At 48.5% G+C, this 24,878-nt stretch overlaps 1 protein-coding gene across 3 annotated transcripts in view; it reads left to right on the forward strand.

Moving 5' to 3' along the window:
- The window catches only part of MDN1 (midasin AAA ATPase 1), a 2,688,524-nt gene that overhangs the window by 198,063 nt on the left and 2,465,583 nt on the right, over window positions 1-24,878 (forward strand). For all 3 annotated transcript variants that reach the window (XM_069606482.1, XM_069606484.1, XM_069606483.1), the window contains exon 13: window positions 18,130-18,242. In XM_069606482.1, coding sequence (XP_069462583.1) covers window positions 18,130-18,242 — 113 coding nt within the window. The remainder of the gene's footprint in view (window positions 1-18,129; window positions 18,243-24,878) is intronic.

A 24,878-nucleotide genomic window follows, 5' to 3' on the forward strand; every position in this document is an offset into this window, starting at 1 on the left:
CCCATCGGTTTGAATACTGCATTTGAAGTTACTGTGTTAAAACCAAAGTCCTAGATTTGGTGATTCTATGGTCACTTTCTCGGGTCTGGCATGGATTCACATAATCATGAATATTCCCTGTCAGGCTGGAAATCCTCTGTAAAAGAAAACAGTTTGCCTTTCACTTACAAACTTTTTCTCCTATAAAAAAAATCACTGAGCTCTGGGTCATCCTGCCCCCAGCCAATGACTGCCTTCTCCCTAAGCCCCTCCTCTGGCAGCCATCTTCAGATTTTTACCACACGTTCAAGGATTGGTAGTCCTTGTTTTGCTCTAAGCTTTTCTACGTTTTCATGCTTTTTGGTTAAAAAATTCCTATTGTCAAGTAGAGCCTGTGCCACGCAGGGATCAGTTTGTTGGCGTCTTTCAACGCCCCTCAAGGGCAAGAATCGTTGAGTTTCACTGAAGATTCCAGAAGGCCATTGGGCCTACACTGCACGCCAGACCATGTCAGAACAGAAGGAGAGAAGCTCCCTCTTCAAGCTCTGCTCCAGTTGCGGAATGAGCATGTGGAGGACAGGCACTCCTAGTGCCTCTGTCTCTATCCGGGCCACAGGGAAGTGGATTGTGAAATCTGCCTTTGGTTTTCTGAGCACAGTGTCAAGGATCGTCACAGTAGGTTCAACGCCAAGGCCTCCAATCTGTGCGGCAAGCGGGGACATGCCTCACCCAGGACCAACCGGTCCGAGGAGCGGGCTTCTAAGTCCTTTGAGGGTGCTCCATACGTATCGCTGTGCATCCTTTCAACTCTCCACACCCTGCTGTCGGAGGTCCAGAAGAGGATGCCGGCAGCACATCCGGCCCTGGTGGCACTGGGCACGCCACCAGCGAAAAAGCGGAAACTGCACCCTACGCTGCCTTATCAACCACCGCACATGCCCTCCCCAACTAGGGATACAGGGCCGGACACAGCGACACGAACACGGACGATGGCGGGGTTTGATTTTATTTGCTTGTATAGCGCGCTGAACCCTAAGGTAGCTAGGTGCTTGACTTAAATGTTCCTTTTCATGTATTACCTTTCTGTAACAATAGGTACAGGAACATATACAGGTATAGTAAATATACAGTAAGATAATACGGTTACAATAAAAAACAGAATTTGAGGTGTGCTAGACTTTACACCTGGGGTGCATAGAGGGACACCGTGGTAGACATTTATACAATATTTACATCTTTATACAAGCGTGGTGTTGTGCGGATGCGGTTTAGGGAAGGGTAGTTGGGGAGTGTAGCAAGGATTTAACTTTGAGTTGGAATGCTAGGAAGGAATGTTCCTCTTTAAGTGCACGGAGCAAGGAGTTCCAAGTTTTGGCCGCTAAGACTAGGAAGTTGGTTCCACCTGTGTTTAGAAGTCTGAATTTGGGAATGCTGAGGCAGTGGGCATATTTGACTCTGGTGGGTTTCTCTCCGACGAGGGCTTCTCCCACGGACAAAGTGGGGTTGTTCCACGCCATGGTAACCCACGTGTCGAAGCTCTTCCAGCTGACGCCAGAAGAGGCCGAGAGGGAAGGGTTCCTTTACTAATGGCGCAAGGCCAAGAGGAAGACCATTTTGGCGGTGCCTCTCCTGGACTGTTTGGGTTGAGGGGCTGGGGCTGATGAAACTCAGCAACAACCCTGGCAGAGAGGGATAGGCTGGAGAAGTACTGGGTGCCGGAATCCGCACTCAATGGCTTACCATCGCAGCCCACCCCGGACTCTGTGGTCTTGGCGGCTGTGAGGAAGAAGTCTTCTAATCCCTCATCTTCAGCCTCCGTACAGGCTGAAGATGAGGCCTGACAGCGAGGGAAAGAAGTTGGATGCCACTGGTAGTAAGGTCTTCTACTCGGTGCAATGACAGTCATGGCAGCGAATGCTCTTGCGATCCTGGCCAGATACGACAGGAAGCTGTGGTAGAAGATGGCCCTGCTGATGGAATTTCTGCCCGACGACAAGCAGGTCGAAGCTTTGGAGATCCTCCAAGACGAGCTGGCGTCGGATCACGCCAACACTGTGGCTCTGGACATTGCGGACACATTTCCACCAGATGGGCACTAGGCTTTGCCTTAGTAGTCGTGGCTGGCTCAAGGCCACTAACTTTAGGTAGGAGGTCCAGATGAGGGTACTGGACATGCTGTTCGACCGAGACAACCTGCTCGGGAAGACAGTCGATGAATCCTTCCAGGCTATCAAGGCTGACGCAGACGGCCCATGCCTTGGGCACCCTGCAACAGCACAGGCCATCCTTTCGTTCCTTATGAGCAAAGTCTAGCATGTCTTCTAAGGGTTTCGGTGGGGGCTCATCCTCTTACTGCCAACCCTCCCGCTCCTTGACCCTGGAAGCCAACAGGGGTCCCTCCAAGGTCTTGGGAGGTGGCCATTGTCAAAGCTCCCAGGGCAGCAAGACTGAACCGGCCAGGATGTTGGGCCCCCACCGCTACACCCCGGTGGGAGGCCGTCTGGCAAACTTAATCAGCGCGTGGGAGACCATCTCCACCGACTGATGGGTGTTGGACGCTCTCGCCCACAGACATACCTTAGAGTTTCAACTGAAGTGTCCTCAAATACCACCGGTGGCCTGACAGGAACAACACATCCCTCAGCTGCTGCTGGCAGTTGCGGTCATGTTAAGGAAAGGGGTGATGGAGCTGGTTGCAAAGCGACTCTGGGGCTCCAGAGTTTATTCAAGGTACTTTCTCGTAAGAAAGAAGACCGGGAGATGGAGGCCCATTCTCGACCTACGACAACTCAAGTACATAAAGGCCCATAAATTCAGGATGGTCACGCTGCAGCACATGCTCGGTCAGCTGGACAATGGGAGACGTTCTGTCGTTGTTGGATCTAGAGGACGTGTACTTCCACGTCCCCATACACAAGACACTGCAAGTTTCTGTGCTTCGTCGTTCAAGAGAAGCTTTACCAGTTCAAGGCTCTTCCCTTCGGTCGGTGCCCAGAGTCTTCACCAACTGCCTGGCTCCAGTAGCGGCCCATCTACGATTGCAAGGGATCCAGGTGTACCCTTACCTGGACGACTGGCTCATCCGGTGTTAGGCAGAATCCTGTGCAGTGCGCTTAGGGAACACTACACGCAATTAAAACTACAAGTGGTAATACAAGTTCACCTTTGGTACAAGCCTGTACTACACTGTTAAAGTGGTAGCAGAGCAGCCAGACTTATCTGAAGAGTAAATGAGCAGTAGTAGAGATTACACTTAGGACCACAATTACTGTGACTCGAGCAAATACTGACTCAAGGTTTCAGGTGAAAAATATAAGTACATTTATTTTAAACCATCTGTTCATAAAACACTTCACTTCTATAAATTCTAAACCCCCACGTAAAATACTCTACACAGAACCAGTTCCTCTTGTTCCAGCAAATTCAAGTTAAGTACATTAGGATTTGTCAGACCAGTGTTGCGATACTAATGCGTACCCGCGAATAGAAATGCTCACGAAGTTAAAACACACTTTGTACTTCAGAATTTCAAACAAGGGAAAAGTGGATAAAATCACAGGCAATACTGTTGTCAAGGGAATCGGAGGACTTGTTCAAAGATACAGATTAAAATCAGTAGGCCTGCGCCAGTGTCAATGGAGCAGATGCTCAGTTGCTGAGGATCACACGTTGAACAGTTCGAGATTCGAGACGCCAAGAGTACTTTGATATTGTCAGATGGAAGGAAAAGTTATAAGAGGGAAGGAAGCGAGAACAAATCTTCGTGGAGGAAAAGGGTTCACCCCGGTTCCGGATGGTCAGTCGGAGAGAAAGACCAAATGTGCACAGTACCTTATTCCGTTGGAGAAAAGCTGGTGCCACGGCAGTTGTTCCTGGTAGTTCCTGCAGACTCGCGGTTCCTGCGGCTTCAGTCGTGGGGACAAGGACGACGTCTGAAGCGATCTGCACTACACAGGAATGAGGCCAGCAGCAGTGAAAAAGACAACGATGAATAAAAGATGCGCTCCTTTAAATCTGTAGACTGCTCTTCTTATGGCTATCCGGACCACTATGGCACTGCACTGATTTCGACGCAGGAGAGGATGTTCTGACTGAAGAAAGGGTGAGCTGGTTGATCCCACCAGGCTCAAGGAAAAGACTCTGGACTGGATCTTCTCTTGTCGTTGAAGGGTAGATGGCTCAGGGCTTCACCGGGATTCGGGGTTGCAGCAGCTGTCTTCTCTGCTTCTCTTCGGTTCTTTGATGTTCCAGTGGTGACTCTGCCTTCTAGTCCAAGAGTCCTACCTTTTGTGCCAAAATCCCCCATTCACACAGCCTGGCTGTCAAATCACTCAGCAGGGGGATTGTCCAGCCCGGACAGCCATCTCATCCAATCAACAAAAAGTGTGACTTGGGTCTCCAAGGAGACCCTGTGCAGGGGGTGACTATACCCCCCCCTCACATTCAGCCCACTTAGACACCCAGACGCCAAAGGAGGGCTTCTGGTCCGAAGCCTGCCAAAGGTCGGCGAACAAAGGAGGCAAACCTGGTTTGCCGCGCAAAGAAAGACCCAAGAAGGATGTTAACAAAAAGAAATGGCGATTAAACCCAACTGGAGCCCAAATAAAAAGTATTTGGGCAAGTGGGTTTAAAGTTTCTAGGCTACTAAAATAGCCTAGAACGTTACCACGTTATGTAATATAACCGCGGTAGGAAAATTAGGGTAGGTACCACTGCCACCAGCCAAGTCTTAATGTTAAGGGAGCAAAACAATGCTCCAAGAGGCACAGATAAAGGGCTAAGAATTAACCCTTTCCAATACTGCATATAAAATGAGGTGTACTGGATCCGTGGTTAAAAGTGACTATGTAAAGTTAATGGCAACTTTACCCTTTTCTGGGGGACAGTATAGTCGGCCCCAGAAAATGGAGTCGGTGGGAAGTCTGAGACAACCCTGTGTCACTGCACTGAAGGTGCTGGGTAACACACAATTGAGTGGGGCTACTGAAGTGGTGTACTCCAGACACCACAATCCCAAAAACAGTAGAAATACACATGGCAAAGCACGAGTAAGAGTTGGGGAAAAGCTCACACTCTTACCAGGTGGAAAAAATAAACTCCAGAAATCCAGCTAAGCTGCTGAGGGACTCACTAGGTAAGGGAAATTAGCCATTGAATGAGAATTCTCCCTAACACCCGGACTGCACGGCGAAGACAGTCCGCCTGCTGGTGGAACTGGGGTCCTCGGTGAATTATGCAAGGTCCTGCTTGACTCCATCGCAGAACGCGCTGTTCCTGGGATTCATGATCAACGCGGTGTCCTGCCTGGCGTCACCGTCTGAGAGAGCGGCCATCCTAGGCAAAGTGCAACAGCTGTTAGTCCTCACTGCGGCGACCCTCAGTGCTATCTACCAAGTCCCTACTCGGCATGTCGTCATGCATATACCTGATTCCACTTTGCAGGTTGTGGATGCGCCCTTTACAGGAGTTCCTTGACACCCGGAGTCCAGATGTCGAGAAGTTACCAGGACAGGAGTTCCGTCAAGCGAATTGGTGGTGGGGTGTGCGCTCCAGTATCGCCGGATGCACAGATTTCCAAACCCCCCCCCCCCCCCCCGTGCCTGGAGACTGTTAATGACGGATGCATTCCTGGAAGAATGGGGAGCCCACACGGGACGTCTTCACTCCAGAGGCCTGTGGCTGCTCGAGGAGAAGCTACACATCAACGTTATGGAACTACGGGCAGTGTTTTGGGCCCTAAAGTCATTTCTGCCTTTCCTCAAGGGCAAAGTGGTGAGGGGCTTCACGGACAATACCACTAAAATGTTTTACATCCGCAAACGGGGGGCAACAGATCCACAGCGCTCTCCAGAGAGGTGCAGAACTTATGGCACTGGGCTGTCGCCCAGGGGATGTTCCTCATTCCGTTACTCCTGGCAGGAGTGAAGAATTGTTGCTGACTCTCAGCGGGGAGCTGCGCTTTTGCCACAAGTGGGAGCTTCAGCAGGATCAAGTGGACAACCTGTTCCTCAGATGGGGCAATCCCCACTTCGATCTGTTCACAGTGGTGAACACCAAGTGCCAGAGGTTCGCCAGCAGATTTCCCCAGCTGGGGAGCATGGGGGACTGTTAGGGAGAATTCTGTGTTTAGGCTGAATTTCCTAACCTAGTCAGTCCCCCAGCAGCTTTGCTGGATTTTTGGGGTTTATTTTTTTCTCCTGCCAAGAGTGAGACTCTTTTACCCTCACTCTTGGGCATGATTTGAGTGTGTTTCTTTGAATCTAGATGTGTTTAATGGGTTATGGGGTCTTTTACCCCATAGGGCTTCATGTGTTTTTGTGATGTTACACAGCACCCTCAGTGCAGTAACACAGGGGTGTCATAGTGACCCCCCCCAGTATAGACCCCATACCCTGGGACTGATTACTGTCTCCCAGGGCATGTAAAGTCGCCATTGACTTTACTAGTCTTAAATTCTGAACAGAACCAGTACAAAACATCATATTGTGGACGTACTGGCTGGGGCAATTCAATTGCCCCGGGGTCTGTTAGTTGAGGGGGCACGTCTCCGTCCCCCCTGATCGAGTTTTGGCTGGTGGCAGTGGATACTACTTTTTCTCCAGCATGGGGTCGGCATGTATTCACATGCCCATGAATATTCCCCGTCGTCAGGCTGGGAATCCTCGGTAAAGAAAAATCAGTATCAGTTTAGTTTCTGACCTGTCTTTCGTAGTAGTAACCAATCACTGATCTCTGCGTCATACTGACCACAGCCAATGACTGCCATCCCCCTAAGCCCCGCCTCTGGCAGCCATCTTCAGATTTTTACCGCACGCTCATGTGTTGGGATCCTCGTGCTATTGCTCTCAAGCTTTAGTGCTTTTTTCGCGCTTTTTCTTAGGAAAATGTTCTTTCGGTCAAGAGCCTCATGCTCCACCGTTTCTTTATCCGATCAACGGGGACCCGTGTCGTCCAGCACCCAACGGTCGGTGGAGATGGACTCCCACACGCTGACGAAGCTCGCCAGCCGGCCTCCCACCGGGGTGCTTCGGTGGGGGCCCGACCCCACGGCCGGTTCAGTCCTGCTTCGACAAGGCTTTGCCGCCTTGTCCTCCTTGGCGACGACGGCGGGGTCCGCCCGACTTGCCTCGTCCCCTGTAGGGTTCCTGTGACGACGAACGGGCCGCTTGATGATAGGTGGAAAATCCGCCGCCGGAACCTTTGGAGGCACCCTGCTTGCCTCCGCCGCTCCAAAAGGGCGGCCGTCGTTGTGGAGAACACCAAGAGCCCGGGCCGTCTCTATGTCCATCTTGATGGCTTGTAGGGAATCGTCCACTGTTTTCCCAAACAGGTTGCTCCCGTCGAACGGCATGTCCAAGTCTCTGGTCTGCACGTCCTGATGGAAGTCAGTTGCCTTGAGCCATCCACGCCGTCTAAGGCACACCGAAAATCTGCACGCGAGGGGCCTTTGGCTGCCTACGGAGAAGTCCCTCCATATCAACGTCCTGGAACTCTGCAGTGTTTTGGGCCCTCAGGTCCTTTCTTCCGTCCCTCAAGGGCAAGGTGGTGAGGATCTTAACCGACAACACCACCACCATGTTCTACATCAGGAAGCAGGGCGGTACCAGATCCCCAGCCCTGTCCAAGGAGGCGCACGATCTGTGGCATTGGGCCGTCGCCCAAGGGATGTTTCTGGTGCAGTTTCATCTGGCAGGGATAAAAAACACCATTGCCGACTCGCTCAGCAGGGAGCTGCGCTCGTGCCACGAGTGGGAACTATGACGGGATCTAGTCGACCGCCTCTTCCGACGGTGGGGCACACCCCAGATCGATCTGTTCGCGACGAACTCCAAGTGCCAGAGGTTCGCCAGCAGGTTTCCCCAGCCGAGGAGCATGGGCAATGCTTTCTCGTTCCCCTGGGAAGGCCTGTTCCTATATGCGTTCCCTCCATTGCCGCTGCTGATCCAGCTCATCAACCAGCTCAAGAGGTCACGGTGCAGGATGATCCTCGACGCACCTGCGTGGCCGAGGCAGATATGGTTCCCGGACCTTCTGGACTTGTCAGCGTCCCCGTCAATCAAGCTGCCAGTGGATGCGGATCTTCTCTCCAGGGGAGGAGGCGCCATCCTCCATCACGACCCGAAGTCGCTGAACTTGCAGGCCTGGCTCCTGCAGCGTTAGAGTTTTTGAGGTTACGACATACTGGCCGACTGCAGAGAGGTTCTTGCAAAGGCCAGGGGGTCCTCAACTCTTAAATGCTACCGACACAAATGGAACAGGTTCTCTGTCTGGTGCCACGCACAGAAGATTAACCCTCTACGGATTACGGCTCCTCAAGTACTGCCGTATCTGCTGGCCCAAGGCTGGGCTGGCGCACGCTTCCATCAAGATTCATCTTGCTGCGATCTCCCGATACACCAGAACCACGGGACGGACGTCTTTGTGGTCCCATCGTCTGGTGAAAGAATTCATGAAGGGACTGTTCAGATCGTTCCCGCCGGTGAAGGCCCCGGCCCCGGCGTGGGAGCTCAACGTGGTGCTGACCAAGCTCATGGGACCTCAGTTCGAGCCTCTGCACTCAGCTCCGTTGAAGTTCTTGTCGTGGAAAACAGCGTTTCTTGTGGCCATCACCTCCGCACGACGGGTGGGAGAGATCCAGGCCCTTTCCTGCAAGCCCCCGTACTTGACTTTTCACGACACGAGGGTGGTGCTCAGGACGCACCCCTCCTTCATGCCCAAGGTGCCGTTGGACTTCCACCTCACCACCCCTTGGTGTTGCCTGTTTTCTTCCCGTCGCCTTCGTCGCCGGCTGAAAGGACTTTGCACTCGCTGGATGTGGCTAGAGCGCTGAAGTTCTCCGTGGACCGCACAAAGAGTTTCCGGAAGACGTCACAACTTTTTGTGAACTTTGGACCTGTCGATCAGGGGAAGGCTCTCTCGAAGGCTTCCATTTCCAGATGGCTCTCTGGCTGTATCATGTACTGTCATCGGTTGGCAAACCGACCGCTGCCTGGCCGTCCGAGAACCCATTCCACCAGAGCGATCGCAGCTACCACGGCGTTCCTATTTGGTGTGCCCTTGCCGGACATCTGCAGGGCTGCTACGTGGAGGTCGACGCACACCTTCACGAAATTCTACTGCGTCGATCGGGATTCCAGGGAGGAGTCCAGGGTCAGCCAAGCAGTGCTGCGCAACCTGTTCGCCTAAGGTGAGCCTGGTGAGGAGGTAAGAATTGCTTAATGTTGAGTTTTGAATGTAATGCTTAATGTTGAGCCTTTGCCACCTCCCGTGGTTGTGCATGTGTGTACTGCTATGTATTCCAAGTCGAGCCCTTTGTTCCACTTTTTGGCGGGCTTCTCCACAGCAGCCCTCCAAAGTGGTGCCACTCTGTCTGGGGTACTTAGATGGGGTGGAGGGGGATTTAGGCACCCTGGACTGAGTTGCCTAGGCAACTCAAGTCGCACTCCGTCCTGATTGGCCCAAGTGGTGAGCCGGCCGGCTCACCACTTAGCATGTTTGAGTGACCGCTAGGCTGAGTGCATAAAAGCAGGGCTTTGGGGACTGGAATTTCAGAAGTCGCCACAGGACCTAAGAATCCGACGAGGGAGAAGCTGAGCCGACCTGCCACGACAACACCACCGGTGGAGCCCTGCTGGACTGCCTCACCACTTTTCCCAACGACAGAGGAGATCTCCCGCCGGAGAGTCTTCTTCCTTTGACTGGTGGGGATAACCAGTTTCACTGTCTTTTCGCCTTCCCGACATACCTTGTGGCCGCCTTGCCTGTGCCCAGCACCCCGGCAACCGGGATACCACGTTTTACCACGACCGCGAAAAAAAGGTACCACCTATAACCGGAAAACTCTGCGGCTGGTTTCTTCCCTGGCAGTGCAACGACCTTCATCTTTCCTCCAAGTCGAGATCTTCTCTTCCCCTGGACGACGACGCGACCTGCACCCTCTGCCAGGAACAACTGCCACCGCTGGAGGATCCTTCCCACTTAAGGTACTGTGTCCCACCTGGCTTCCCTTGCAACCGACTGTATGGGGTAGATTTAGCCCCCGGCTTTCGAACCTGGGTTGGCCTGGGACACCCTGGCTAAACTTTCCTGAGCCTCTCTAAACTCTTTTTTTGAACTCTCTGCAAGACTTTCTAAGCCTAGTTAAACTGTGTGATCTTGGGCGCATTTGTGCTCTGCTCTCTCGAAGAGTGGGCCCAGCCTTTGGACTTTGGCTCACCAGTGACTTTTGCTCTTCTGCCTTGCTAACAGTGTTCCTAAATCTTAGAGTGGTGTACCTTTCCATATTCTGTCTTTTTCCCTCCCTTTTTCGCAAACTTATTAGAGTGCCATCTAGTCAAGCGCTCGCCTCTGTATGAAAATAAGTGGTGTTTTAGTAAGATTTATCTGATAAGGAAAAAGGGGTGTATATATTACAATAGTAACTGTGTTTGGAATATTTTACAACAAGAGTGCTGGAGTGTTTCAAACAGTGTGTTTTTAAATAACTAATTATATACTTTGATACCAAAGCTCTGGTCAGTGTTTGCTTGTATTATTGTGTCTGGGTGCCTATTGTGTATACTTTGCATACTGCCTAGCTCTTCTTGAGAGAAGTCTGACTGCTCAGCCACAGCTACCAGGTAAATCTGGGTGGTACAGACTGCTACCAAGTGGGTTTACTGCTAACACCTGTGGTCCTAAATCTTTTGCAGTGTTCTCTAAGGGAACTGCACAGGTTTCTGCCTAACAGGGACACATTCTCATTCTCTTGGGAAGGCCTGTTGCTGTATGCGTTCCCTCCGTTGCTGTTACTTTGAGTCATCAATCGACTCCGACTGTACCGGTGCAGGATGATCCTCGTCGCACCAGCATAGCCGAGGCAGACCTGGTACCCGGACTTTCTCAGCATGTCGGCGTTTCCTCCGGTCCAGCTGCCAATGGTCGAGATCTTCTCAACAGGGAAGGAGGCGCAATTCTGCACCACGATCCAGGGTCTCTGAACCTGAAGGCCTTGCTCCTGCAGCATTAGAATTTGGTGGCTACTACGACCAACCAGCAGACTGCAGGGAGGTACTCTACAAGGCCAGGGCGTCCTCTAATCTGAAGTGCTACGGACACAAATGGAAGCGCTTTCCGACTTGGTGCCATTCGCAGAAGATCAAACCCTACGGGTCACAGCCCTTCAAGAACTTACGTATGTACTGTCGTTGGCTAAATTGGGACTGGTTCATGCCTCCATAAAGGTATATCTGGCGGCTATTTCCTGCTACACCAGATCTCGGGGACGGTCTTCGCTGTGGTTGCACCGTCTGGTTAAGGAGTTAATCAAAGGATTGTTCCACTCGTTCCCGCCGGTGAAGGCCATGGCGTGGAAACTCAATGCAATGCTGACTAGGCTCATGGGGGGGGGGGGGCGGCGGCATTTGAATGCATGCACTCATGTCGAGGAAGACTGCTTTCCTCGTGGCCATCACCTTTGCAAGATGAGTAGGTGAGATCAGGCCCTGTCATGCAGGCGCCCTTGATTGACTTTTCACTTGACTAGGGTGGTGCTGCGGACACTCCTCCATGCCTTCGTCGCCGGCTGAAGGGACTTTGCACTAGCTGGATGTGGCTCGAGCACTGAAGTTTTACGTGGCCCACGCAAGCTTTCGGAGAACTTCTCAGCATTTTGTACACTTTGGTCCTGTGAACCATGGGAAGCCCCTGTCCAAGGCTTCCATTTCCAGGTGTCTCTCCGTATGTATCACTTACTGTCACTGGTTGCCAAACTGACTGCTGCCTTGCTGTCCGAGAGCCCATTCTACCAGAGCGATCGCTGCTACAACAGCGTTCCTGTCTGGTGTGCTCCTGCTGGACATCTGGAGGGCGGCTATGTGGAGGTTGACACACATCTTCATGAAATTCTACTATGTCGACAGGGATGCCAGGGAGGAGTCCAGAGGGTGCCAAGCAGTGCTGCGCAACCTGTTCGCTTGAAGGTGAGATTCCTTCTATTGTGCCTTGCCACCTCCCGTGGTTGTGCATGTGTACTGCTATGTATTCTTTATTCATGAGCATGTGAATCCATGCCAGACGCCATGCTGGAGAAGGAACAAGTTACTTACCTGTAACTGTTGTTCTGATGCTTGTTAATCTGCTTAGAATCACATGCTGTGCATATAGTCAGACATCCAGTGGCCACCGGTGGAGTATTGCATCCTGTCTTTCGAGAATCGAAAGGGGACGTCGACATGGTCGTGCCTGTAACACTATCCCTAATGTGATGTGTAGTGTACCCAAAACACTCACGCGTCGAGGTCCCTCAGATTGATTTTGTCTGCCAAAAACAATCTGAGGGACCTCGACGCGTTCTGATTCTGAGGTGATTACTGAAAGCATTGCCAGGATCATTTCGGCGGATTCTCAGAAACAAAACCCAATGACAAGCTCAAGAATTTGTTGAGATTCAAGGATAGGCCGAAGGAGATAACGATATATCTATATCGTCCCTGCCACCGACTGCTGTTTCCAGTTCTCTGCCGAAGACAGTTCCACAGATCTTCGACTGACAGTGTTCCGGTCGGCGCTGCTGACCACGTGGCCAGGCCTTCTGGCCAGCCTAACACAGTAGGGAGAGTGGGGTCGGGGTGAACATTTCATTTTTGAGAATGCCTTTCCCTTTCCTCTTTGTTCCCTGGGTCTCTTCGTCACCATGTATGTCCTCTGCTATGGAGAGGACTCATTTAGGTTTTGTCCTGTTTGCAGGGCCAAATTCCCTCGGAAAGATAAACACCGCAAATATAACCAGTGTTTACCCCTTAATCACGACGCAAGCTCCTGCGTCCGAAACTCTAAAGGAGCACCGTGTTAAGCGGTGGGCGGCCTATGCAGTGTCCCAGGCCTAATCTGGTTCTCCTGTTGCCACATCCGCCGATTCTGACGAGAGGCAGAGTGACGAGGCGTTTGACCTCTCGTCGGGGCATTCATGCTCCTTCTGTCCCCGGCCCCACTAGGCAAGATTCTGGTCCTGCTATGGGGAATGTACACCCCGGCGACATAGAAGCACATGTTACACACGCTAAACACACAACCCCAGGGACATCTTCGAAACAGACGAAGCGGTCCATAGCGCCAACCAGCACACCGAATACTTCAACATTGCCTGTTGACCGTCCAGGCGGCAGCCCTCCCTGCAACCGCGTCTTGCGACTGGGTCGTCTAAAATTAAGAGCACTGCCCCCAATATCCACCCAGCCGTCGAGACGCATCGGAAGAAAGCGTCCACGGCCAAAAAGGGACCGGTTCCGCCAAAAGTAGTCTTGCAACCAGGGCCCGAACATCAGAACTTTCCGATTCTGACGTGGTTACTGAAAGCATCGCCAGGATCATTTCGACAGATTCTCAGAAACAAAAACCCAAGGATTTATCGAAACCCAAGGACCAGCACAAGGATTTGTCGAGATCCAAGGATAGACCGAAGGATTTACCAGAGCCTACGGAAAGGCCCACAGACTAACAAAGGGGCACGTGTCAACCGTCGGAACCCCGAAAATACTCTTTGGAAGCTCCTGAAGGGATTTCTTTGGCGTTAAAGAAGAAATCTCGATGATTGCAAATGGATGATCCATTAGAAGAGCCCTTTCCACCCCTGGACCGCTCTGGTTCATCGGTTAGGACAAGAGAAAAATGTGAAGGATGTATGGACAGGCTAGAGAAATTTGTGGAGCTCAGAGGTCCACACCCAAGAGGTCTAGGGAGGAAAATCCCCCTCTCCCTGTGGCTAAGCTGCAGAGGGTCTTTGACCCTACTCAAGATGAGGGAGAAGAGTATATTTATGACCTCACTGAGAAGGCTCAAAATGAAGGTGCCTTGATCGACTCTGTGGAGGTTCATGGAGACCCCACTGAGGGTTGGCGAGTGGACCCGGACCCCATTGATCCTCGGCAGTCACCTACTCCAACACCGGAACCTGATGCCTTGTGCTTGGACCCCCACTCGACAGGCCTCCTCGATTGACGATCAAATGGCTTTCAACGCCATATTGAGGAAGGCACTGGAATACATCAACATTGCTACTCAGGAAGCCGTTCCAGAGGCTGATTGTGTGGAGGACATTTTGAAAGAAAGAAAAACCACCTGACAGCCAAGCTATTACTTTTCTAAATTCAATCCAGAAGCGGTTCGCCCCTTCTTTATTAACACCTACACTTACTAGAGCAGTGAATCCGAGGGTAGAGAAACTCTTTCGACCCTCCCCCTCTGACCCCTTCTATATATAAGGGGTCATTCTACTCCAGATTCACTGGTTGTTACAACTACCAGGAAAAGAGCAGGGGTTCCCCTACTTACTGGGGAGGTACCCCCTGACAAAGATTGTAAGACTATATGCTCTGGGGAAAAGGATCACTGCGGCGGCTTACTCCACTCTCCGCAAACAATACAACTTTACTGGCCAGCTATGCTGATGCTTAATGGTCCAAGTTAGAGGAGGCTCTTCAAGAAGTCCCGGAACCGCTGCAAGCCTGTCTGCTGCTCTCAACAGTGGCAGAGGGCAGGCAATTTAACCAGAGTATGCTAAAAATACTTTGGATGCAGCAGAGACGACTGGAAGGTCTTTGGCTCGAGGTAACCTCCCGAAAAGGCAAGTATGGATAAGGAACTCTGGTTTCAAGCCAGAAACACGAGCTTCGCTTCTAAATAAACCAGTGGAGGAGACTGACTAATTTGGAAAGGCAGTGGATGAAGCCCTCGAAACTGCAAAGGAGGAGCGTGACACCTTTAAGACTCTAGATCACATCACCCAGAGACCCTCGCAAAGCAGGGGGAGCTGGAATAGAAGTTCCTTTCGTGGGCAACGTTTCCCTCAAAATCAATACAGCTCGGGAAATAACTGGTTCTCTCCCCAAGGAACCAGCAGCTACAACATCCCATATCCCACAAGGGGGCAACAACGTGGTAAAGGAAGGGGCTGGAATTCTACCCCTGGAGGCTCCCCGGCCTCAGGCCAAAAATGACCCGTAGTTCCGGGTCCCCTCCCATGCATCTGTTAGGGAGAATTCTCAAAAATGTGTTAATTCTCTCCACCTTAGAGACCCCCAGCAACTTTGCTGGATTTTGAGGACTTGATTTTTTTTACCTGGAGAGATTGTGACTTTTTTTCCCCACTCCTGTATTTTAATGTGATTACATACAGTTTCTTTTTGGTTGTGGAGTCTAACCAACTCCATAGGCGGCATCTTTTACAATTGTCACAAAGCACCTTAAGTGCAGTGCCATAGGGAAGTCTTCCAGATTTCCCAAGGTTTAAATACCTTCTCTGGGATCAACTACTGTTTCCCAGAGCAGTGGAGGGAAATTGACTTCACTTAGTCCTGTAAAATGCTAGACCCAGGAAACCCTATCTCACAATAGTGCTGGAGGGGTTACTTGGTATCCCCTGCATGTAGTTACTCGTGTAGCATTTGTTAACCTTTCCACTGGTGGCAGTGGTTTTGTAATGAACTACCATGATTTATTTAGAATGCTGTTAGAATTTGGTAAAAGGAAAAGATTATTAGAACAAGAAGAGGCAAATACTTTTGGATCCCTTAAGAAGAGTCATTCAGTACAACAGGCTAAGCCAAAGTCAATGGGCGAAAGTCTTATATAGGATCAAGCACATCTGGTAGGTAAGTAAGAAAGTCTTTGCACAATGTTTTAGACGTCTTTGAAGAAAAGAAGAATCAAATGTTGGGCCACAAGCTGATTAGACGTGTGAGTAGTAGAAGATGCAAGCAACTCTACAGTAAGAGGTAAGATCTCTTAGACTTAGTACAGTACCTTTTTGAATTGAAGAAAAAGTGCAGCAGATGACTTCTGTTCCTGTGCAGCTCGGCAGATCTCGCGGTTCCTGGGCCTCAGTCACCGGGACAGGAGGGAAGACTTCTGGAGACTCCTGCACTGCAATGGGACGGTCACGGCTCACAACCGGCAATCTTCAAATCGGTGGCTTTCAGTGTTTCAGCTCCTTGCGTCTACCGCAAATTGCAACACTGCAGTTCCTGGCTATCGATGGACTTTTCTTGCTTCTGGCATCCTGCACTCTGAGGGGCCTCAGGCTCGGTCAGTCCTGCTTCCTGGGAGTCCGGAGGATCTTCCTGGAACTCTAGGCCAGCTTAAAAACAACGCACACAATCTGGTGTTCCTCTCTCTGGCTAGACGGGTTCCAGCAGCAACTCTGTGGAAATACAACCAGCTCTGTGATGGATGTCCAGGTGGCTTACTTTGATTGGTCCCACCAACTAAGGGAGAGCAGTTGTCCTTGCAGGGCTTCACTAGTCGAGACTAATTCGAAGCTTCAGCACAGCAACAGGGCTTCACCAGCTAAACCAACGGTCCAGGAGTTGCAGCAGGTGTCCTATTCAAGAAGTTCTTCGGTTCCATGTCCAGTGGTCTACTCTGCCTTCCAAGCCAAAAGCCTTGCCTTTTATTCAGTTCTCTCCCATTCAATCCAGCCTAGCTGGCGGTCACCCAGCAGGGTGGCTGACGTTGCCGGACAGTCAGCCGGCCAATCACGCCAGAGTGTATTTGGTCTCCTTGGAGAAAAAGCACTAAGTTTCGGGCACCGCCCTCACTTCGTGTTTACCCCAGACACTCGGGAGCCAGAGGTGGGCTTTACTCGTAAATCCCACCAAAGGCAAAGCGAACAATGGGACCAAACCTGATTTGGCGCGCAGAGTAAATCTCATGAAGCACCTTTCCACAAAGAAATGGCGAAAAAAGAAGACCCGGCCATTTTGACAAAAATTGCACCCTTGGGTGCTTTACTGCAGCTGCGAATGCAGCCCGCGGTAAATGCACACCACGGTAGTAAAAACTTAACCACTGCCACCAGCCATTCAGTGAGAAATGGTTAACATAAGAATGTTGCTTGAGAAGCTAGACAAAGGGGATATTATGTAACCCCTCCAGCACCCTATTGTAAGATGGTGTGTGCTGGGTCTAGACAGTTACAAATGCAAGTAAAGTCAGTTTCACTTTACTACTTTGGGAAACAGTTTATCCTACAGAAGGTATTTAAACCTTTTGGTAAAGACTTCCCTGTGCCACTGCACTGAAGGTGCTGTGTGACACAATGTAAAAGATTATGCCTATGGAGTTTGTCAGACTCCACAACCAAAGGAAACTGAGTTCAAAATCACATTAAAATACATGAGAGAGTGGGGAAAAAGGGTCACTCTCTCCAGGTTAAAAAAAACAAGTCCTCAAAATCCAGCAAGTTGCTGGGGGGTCTCTAAACTGGAGGGAATTGGCACATTTCTGAGAAAACTCCCTAACAGTTTGTTGGCAGTCTTCACGGCCTGATTTTAACCGGTGTGCTGTAGAGGCCCTCTGGTCCTCCGGTTTCTTGTGTTCTTTTGCTGGGCCTCGGCCGGTCACATCAAAATGGCAGTCTGTTCTGCAGCGACTCTTGGGAAATAGAAGGACTACGTCCTTCAAGCTGCAACACTGACCCCTCGATCTCCAGTTTGTCCTGTTCCTTGCGTCTTCTGAATGGATTTGTCATATCGACGGTTGGCTGTGGAGCACTATTAGAGTGCGAAATCGGCTGAATCCCGGCCATGCAACACCTCCCAACCCCACTGTGTATTTTTTTAAATGCTGGATATTATGCGTGAAGTACTTAGTCTGATGGATTTTTTCAGTATAACAGTGTGGTGTATTTTCTAGAGATGCTGATTTTTCCCTTATTGTCAGGTGTTAGCCGCCCCTTAATGGAGGTGGTTTCAGATTCTTAAACAGTGTTGTATAAAAACTGCTTTAACCCTCTGGTTCAGATTTTAGAATCAAAACGGAATAGAACTATGTACACTATCTTTATTTCATGGCTTTGTGTGCGTCAAGTCCTGCCTGTTTCACTTTACCAAATATGATCTCACTGCCCTTTCGGTTTGGTTTTCTGGGCGTGTAAACCTAAGTAAAGGATACAGGGTTTGCTGGAATTAATGAACACCTTTTAATGAATAAATGGCTCCTGTAGATAAGAATATCGAAAGCTGCAAAGTGTTTTTGTTCTGTTCGATCGTTTTAACTCAGTACTGGTATTATGCAAGGACAAAATGTATTTATAAATTGCATTTGTTTCTGTAGTTTAGCAAATGGCAATTCTAAAAGCCGTTTTTTGTACCATTGGTCATCTTTTCTCTACAGGCAGAATTTTATTGCCAACTTCATAAACCTGCAATAACAGTTGGCGAGCTGGTTATCTGCGCTGGAAGAATTGAGATTCTCCGAAAGCAAACGGACACAGTTATTATACCCAGGTAAATGCTGTATCTTTATTTGAATCTTGCATGCTCTAAATTATTGATTTTTAAGTACTAGGATAAATGGGTTGTACCTTGCTTAAAGCAAAGTTCTTAAAGATTTTATTTTGTTCTAGCCCATGCCCACCTGTGTGCCTGTGCTGGACTGGACTGCCTGCCACAGCCTCACTGCCATCCATGTGATGTAGCCGTGAAGAGGTGGACATTTACAGCAGCACAGGGAATTTAAACAGTAGTTAAAAAAATAAAATAAAAAAAGTAAAAAACAAAACTTAGGTTGATGTACCTTAACGGGTAGGGGCGGCCTGGCACTTTTTTTTGCGATATTTGTATAATAAACTAAGCAGGAATGTATCTGCTTTCTCTCATCTTGCTTACAATCCCGAAAAAAGGTTTTTGTAAGCGTTTTGATTTGACTGCATTGCAATCGTTGGTTGTGCGATTGCAAGGCAGTCTATGCCGCACTGTGATCAATAGATGCAATATCAATGGACCACATAAGCATTATGCACAGCTTCACTAAATTCACCAACTGGTCTTTTCATATGTGACTATTCAATCATCCAAATATAACCTGAACATGAGCAGAAATGTGTTTTTGGTGTTCCCTTGTCTATTGCAGTCCACTTCGTTTTTCTAAAGTCTAACTAAGGGCTTCATAAAACTTTATCTGAGGCAGTACAAAACTTCACTCTTATTATAAGCCTTTACCACCTGACATTTGGTAGCGATGTCAGAGCAGCCAAGCTTACCTTAGGAGGGAGAGATGGCTGTAGACCAGTACAAAGAAATTGTAGCGCACACATGGTCCAAAGAAACACTGATACACTATGTATTGTAGAAATAATTGTTTATTTTAAATGCAAGTGGCCCAAAATAAATCTTGGGAAAGTTAAGTACTATCAAATCTCATATAAACACAATTTTAAAAAAAACACAATACTTATTGTATACAAACCACTGTACAACTCATTTAGGAATAGCCATATGCAGTTCAAGGGGAGTCAAACCAAAAGTAACGGATTCAGAATGTGGGGAGTAAAACCAAAGTAGGTAGATTTATAGATTACAGTAAGTAATTCAAGGGCTGCAAACCCTATCGTTTAGAGCCTACAGTGATGAGTTGCAGAATCATTTGGACCAACACTGTTACAAGAAGATCTCTTGTAACATATCGTCAAAATTATTGCTGCACTTTGGGAGGACCTTATTATTTTGGTCTTTTTAATTTCAAACGGATTTCCATGTTTGGTTACATGGTGACTTCGCTTTTTTTGCTGAAATAAAGGAAGAATTATTTGACTGCACTGCTGTGGATCCAGATCCTTTATTTCTCGCTGATCGCTGTGGAGAGTGCAGCTCATATACTTGCCTGTATGGTTTATTCCAGCAAAAATTCCAAACAAAATCTTGTAACATATGTAACTTTTTCTGTTGGAATGGATAGTTAAAATACCACAGTTACTGTTTAGAACACAGTTCAGAGATAGTAAATTAACTCAAACTTTTCAGAGGGGCAGTCGGCTACTCATGGACAAGGGAGAACCTAGTAACCCATTCACGGGAAGAATAACCTAATGTTACACTTAAGATGAGCAGCAGCTATTCTAGATAAGTAACCCTATTTATTGGTATATAAACAAAACAGTTATAGCAAGGATACTTTTCAAAAGTATTAACTTCAGAGTTAGTTGAAAGTGTTAGGGACATCAGAGAAGGCTCCCTATAGGCGTTTCAGCGTTGGGCCTAGGCGAACTACCAAACGCACAAATCGGCCACACCGGATCGACACAAGATGTAAGCTAAGTATTACCCAAGCTAACACAGTACCTCAGCAAAGAAGAGCTTGGCGATAGTAATCTTCCTGAGGCTGCAGCACAGGACCTGTTCCCTGGATTCTTGATCTGGTGACTGAAGAAACAGACACTGGAGGGGAACTGGCAACAGCAGTTGACGGGAGTGGCTTCCAACAAAGGATTCTTCAAGGCTTCTAACGGCTCTGCAGATTTGGTGCCCTTTTACCGGTTCCTGGTAATAAACAAATGGCACTGGTTGAATTCTCTTAACTAATCTGCCTCTGCACTCAGGTGAGGGGACTTCAAGGATTTGAATCGTGTCTCTGGAGGTCCAGCAGGAGTCGAACAAAGTTTTGGTGTGAATCTGATTTAGGAAGAACATGCACCGCACACTGGCTCGAGATCCCCTGGTATTGGTGGTTTGCAGCCCAGCAAGGTTGTAGCACATCGACGGGTGGCTCTAAATGCAGGTCTTCTCAAGGCTGGTAAGTCTCACCAGTTTCTGGGAATGAGTCCTCTTTGGGACACCTAGGCGGATAGGACGGAAGGATTTAAACCGGCTCTGGTTACACAGCAGTCTCTCCGGCATCTGTTAGAGCTGTCTTTTCTTCATCTTACTCTTTGGATTTGGATTAGGTGGTCGACTTGTCGGCAGCTTCCAGAGTCAGACTTTTATATTGGAACACAAGCACACTTTCTGCACTCTCTCCATGTAGCTTACAGAAAGTGACGGTTGGTTGTCCAATCAGGACAGCCAGCCCCCTCACTGTGAGTTGGTTCCTTTCAGGGAAGGTGAAAGACAAAAAGGCTGCAGAGTTTTGTTGTACTCCCTCACCTCCTACCTTCTCAGACACTCTGGAGCCTTGTCAGAGAATACAAAGGATTCCCACCGAAGACAAAACTTCGACTGAAGTCCTTGCCACCTAGAATGGCAGGCGAAGAATACTTAAAAATGGCAAAAAAGAAGGAACCCATAATTCTAGCAGAATGGTGGCCCTTCTGTGCATTACCAAGGTTGATTTAGCAGACCAAGTAATAAGACTAGTCACTAAGGTGAAACCACTGCCACCAGCCATTCAAGTAAACGTGCAATTATAACAAAAATGCTACAGGTAAGTAAGCAAGGGGATACATTGTATGCCCCCAGCACTCCACATAAGGTGGGGTGTGCTGGCTCACTATATAAAATGTAAAGGGGGATGAAAATCCCTCTTTACTCCGTGGGAACAGTAGTTCACCCAAGTACATTAAAGGGAAATTAACAGGGAAGCACAAAGGGGCAGCCAAGCCTTATCCCGAAAGTTAAAGGAAACTATAATCTAATCACAAACTATGGAGAGACAGAGGAAGGATAGCTCAGGGGCAACACGCTTGTCTTGGAAGCATGATGGCGCATAGCAACACAGGTTTGAATCCTGGTCTCACACTTAGAAACCGATCTCGGGTGCATTATAAGTGCATTATTAAAAAAAAAAAACACAATTATAAAAAGGTCACCCATAAAAAGAGTAAGACTAGGGGAGAGGGTAAAAAGATTCCCTCTCACCCAAGGGCAGGGAGAAATAATCCCCAAGTCCAAGCAAAAAGTTCTAGGGTTGAGACCAGTCCGGAAGATTTAGCACAATTATGAAAATCTAGCCTAACAGGTGCTCACCTCTCGTAGCGGGCCCAGGATTAGGAGAGTCCTTGTGTAGACTTTGCTCTTTCTATAATATGCTTGTTATGTTTAATGCTGTGTTTTTAGATTTGTTTTTCAGTTTATCTTTGTGTTGTAGTTTCTCAATATTTGTGGACTAATTGTACCTCTTGTCAGCCTACTAACCCTACCTGAGAGTTGAGCTTTGTTGCTTTATCCATGTTGCCTACCAAGAGAGGTTTGTCTTTCATTTCTTGTCAGGTGTTGATTCTCCCTAGGGTTAGTTGTTGTAGCATCCTCCGTAGAGGGTTAGTACTGTTAGTCAAGATTTTATGCAGTACCCTGTGGGAGACTAACCAGCCTTGTCCTCTTGGCAATAGTTAACCCAACCTTTGGTTGAAGCATGTACTACACAAGTTGATAGTGACTGAGCAGCCAGGCTTATCCCAAGAGGGGTCAAAGAGAGCTGTTGGCTTATTACACAAAGATTCAGTGACAAATATCCAAATAAACACTTGGACTGGATTCCAACCTCGGACCAGGCGAGAAGTTGCAGATCTACCCTCCGAAGCTTGCAGCCTTAACACACTCTGCGAATACCTGAAGCAGTTCCGGGACAAAAGGGTCGGGGATCATTGCTTGAGAGCATGCTTGAACTTGCACCCTGCCAACAAGAGCATGCTTGAACTTGCACCCTGCCAACAAGATCCGAGTAATTCGGGGTTAGTCTGCGGAAAAACATTGTCGGTACTGTCACGACAACTCGAAAGTGGAATCACTGTTTCATTAGATGTCATTGTCAAGCTCTAAAAGAGCAGTGCTGAAATTTCAGACCTCTATTCTCTGACTTTGCACTTGCAGAAGCTAAAAATTGGTGGTCATGCTTGATGTCTGGACAAAAAAACACACGTATTTGCAGTGGTGAAGTTCTTGATAGAGGTCCTTCCGAAGAGTGGAATTTAAACTTTTTAAACTTTGAAACCTGAAATTGTAAACGGCATACATTGCTTTGTTATGGAAAATCGAGAAAAAAATAAGTTCTGTTTTGCTAAAAAGAATTGTTGATTCAAATTTCATGCTAAAAATAACACTTGCTCTCAAGGTTTCTTGATTAAATAATTATCTATTACATTAAGTCAGTTGCCTAAGCCTTCTTTAGAAGGGAGCAAATATATGTAACACTATAATACAATTCAAAATTACATGCACACACTTTTAGCAGATACATTTGGGATGGCACACCGACACTTTCTACACCCTGAGGTGACTTAAATACCTAGGACACCGTGGACATTGATTTATAACTGGTACAGTTAGAGCAATACTGAGTTTAGTGTCAAAAGAAAAAAGTGGGGGAAAGAAAACACTGGTTAACAAATATTCGTACACAGGGGAGTACCTTTGGAACCCTCCAATGCAAAGTAAATTTAACTTTTCCTGGGGAATAGTTAAATCACAAAGTCAGAGGTAAGAAGAGTCTTTCAGGGAGCCAGGATAACCAATGTTAGTTTAGCAAAAGTCTAGGTGAACTGAAGCACTTCTTGTAGGTAAGTAAAAAGTCTTGCACAATGTTTTCGAAGTCTTTGCAGAATATGAAATCACTTTAGGACCACAAGCTAGGAGGCTTGTGAGGGGCAAAGCTGCAAGCAACTCTGCAAGGGCAACCAAGACAAGTCTTGACTGAGAGCTAGCAATGCTACACAAGAAGATGCAAGTCCCCTTAGTTTTACAGTACCTTTGGTTTGAATAAAATTGGCGCCAGCTGGCTTCTGTTCCCGTGTAGGTCTGCAGATCCTTTGTTCCTGGGCCTAAGTCGTGGGGACAAGAGGGTGGACGTCTGGGGACTGCTGCACAACGAATGGAAGGTTGGCGGTAGCAATGGGCAAACTTCAGATCAGCGCCACTTTGCGGTTTCGGCTCGTCGCGGCTCCTACAAATAGCACCGCCGCGGTTCTAGGATACCTTGATGGACTTTCCTTGCATCTGGGGTCCAGAACTCTGAGGTGGCTCAGGCTCGGTCAGTCCTGCTTCATGGGAGTCCGGAGGATCTGCGTAGAGCTCTGGTCCGACTTAAAAATGATGCACTCTATCTGATGTTCCTCTACCTGGCAATCTGTTCCTGCAGCAGCAGTGGAAGAACAGCCAGCTCTGAGAGGATGTCCAGACAAGTTCGCTTTGGGGTTGATTGGTCCCACCAACCCAAGGGAAGAAGTCGTCCATTGCAGGGCTCTCTATAAATGCAAATTCAGAGCTTCAGCAATGCAGCAGGGCTTCACCGGGTAAACCAATGTTCAAGGAGTTGCAGCAAGCGTCTCTTTTGTTCTTCTTTGGATTCCTTTGTCCAGTGGTCGCCTCTGCCTTCCAAGCCAAAAGCCTCACCTTTTTATGCAGGTTTCTCCCATTCATTTGCAGCCTATTTGTCACTCACACAGCAGGGTGGCTGTCCTCCAAGGACAGCCAGCTGGCCAAGCACCCTCTGGTGCATTACTGTAACCAAGGGGATTAAGCACAGAGTTTGGACACCTCACTTCCTGCCAGACACGCTGGAGCCATAGGCGGGCTTCACCAGTAAATCCTGTTAAAGACAAAACAAACAAAGGGACTAAACCTGGTTTGGCGCGCAGAGTAAATCTCAAGAAGGACCTTTCCAACAAGAAATGGCGGAAAAAGAAGACCAGGGCAATTTTGACAAAATGGGCACCCATGGGTGCCTTACTGCAGCTGCAATTGCAGCCCGCGGTAAAAGCACACTGTTAGGTAGAGTTTGTATGCAGTACCCTCTGGGACCACTACACACAACTATGACTACAGGTGTCCGCAAAACCAACCTTTGGTATAAGTCTGTACCACACAGTTTTTGGTATCGAGCTGAGCAGCCAGGCTTATCTCAAGGGGGAATGTGAGCTTGTAAGGGTGTTACACAGAGGTCTACAATCACAAGTATTCTGATAGACACTTATACTGAAGGTTTCTTGGTAAACCCTTCTTAATTTATTACGCAGTCGGTTAAAAAACATTCACTAAAAGGAGGCAATCAATATCCCACAAAAATATACCACAGTACTTCACACCATCAGGTTCTGAGGCATTTAAACTACTTTGAAGGAGGAGCAAAATGGCATTGAGAGCATTTGAAGTAGGAGCAAAAAGGCATAAGCTAATAAAACAAATATTACACTTACTCTTAAACAGTGCAAATAG

This window comes from Ambystoma mexicanum, chromosome 4p (assembly GCF_040938575.1).
Source record: "Ambystoma mexicanum isolate Mex_15411 chromosome 4p, UKY_AmexF1_1, whole genome shotgun sequence".
Classification (NCBI taxonomy): Eukaryota; Metazoa; Chordata; class Amphibia; order Caudata; family Ambystomatidae; genus Ambystoma; species Ambystoma mexicanum.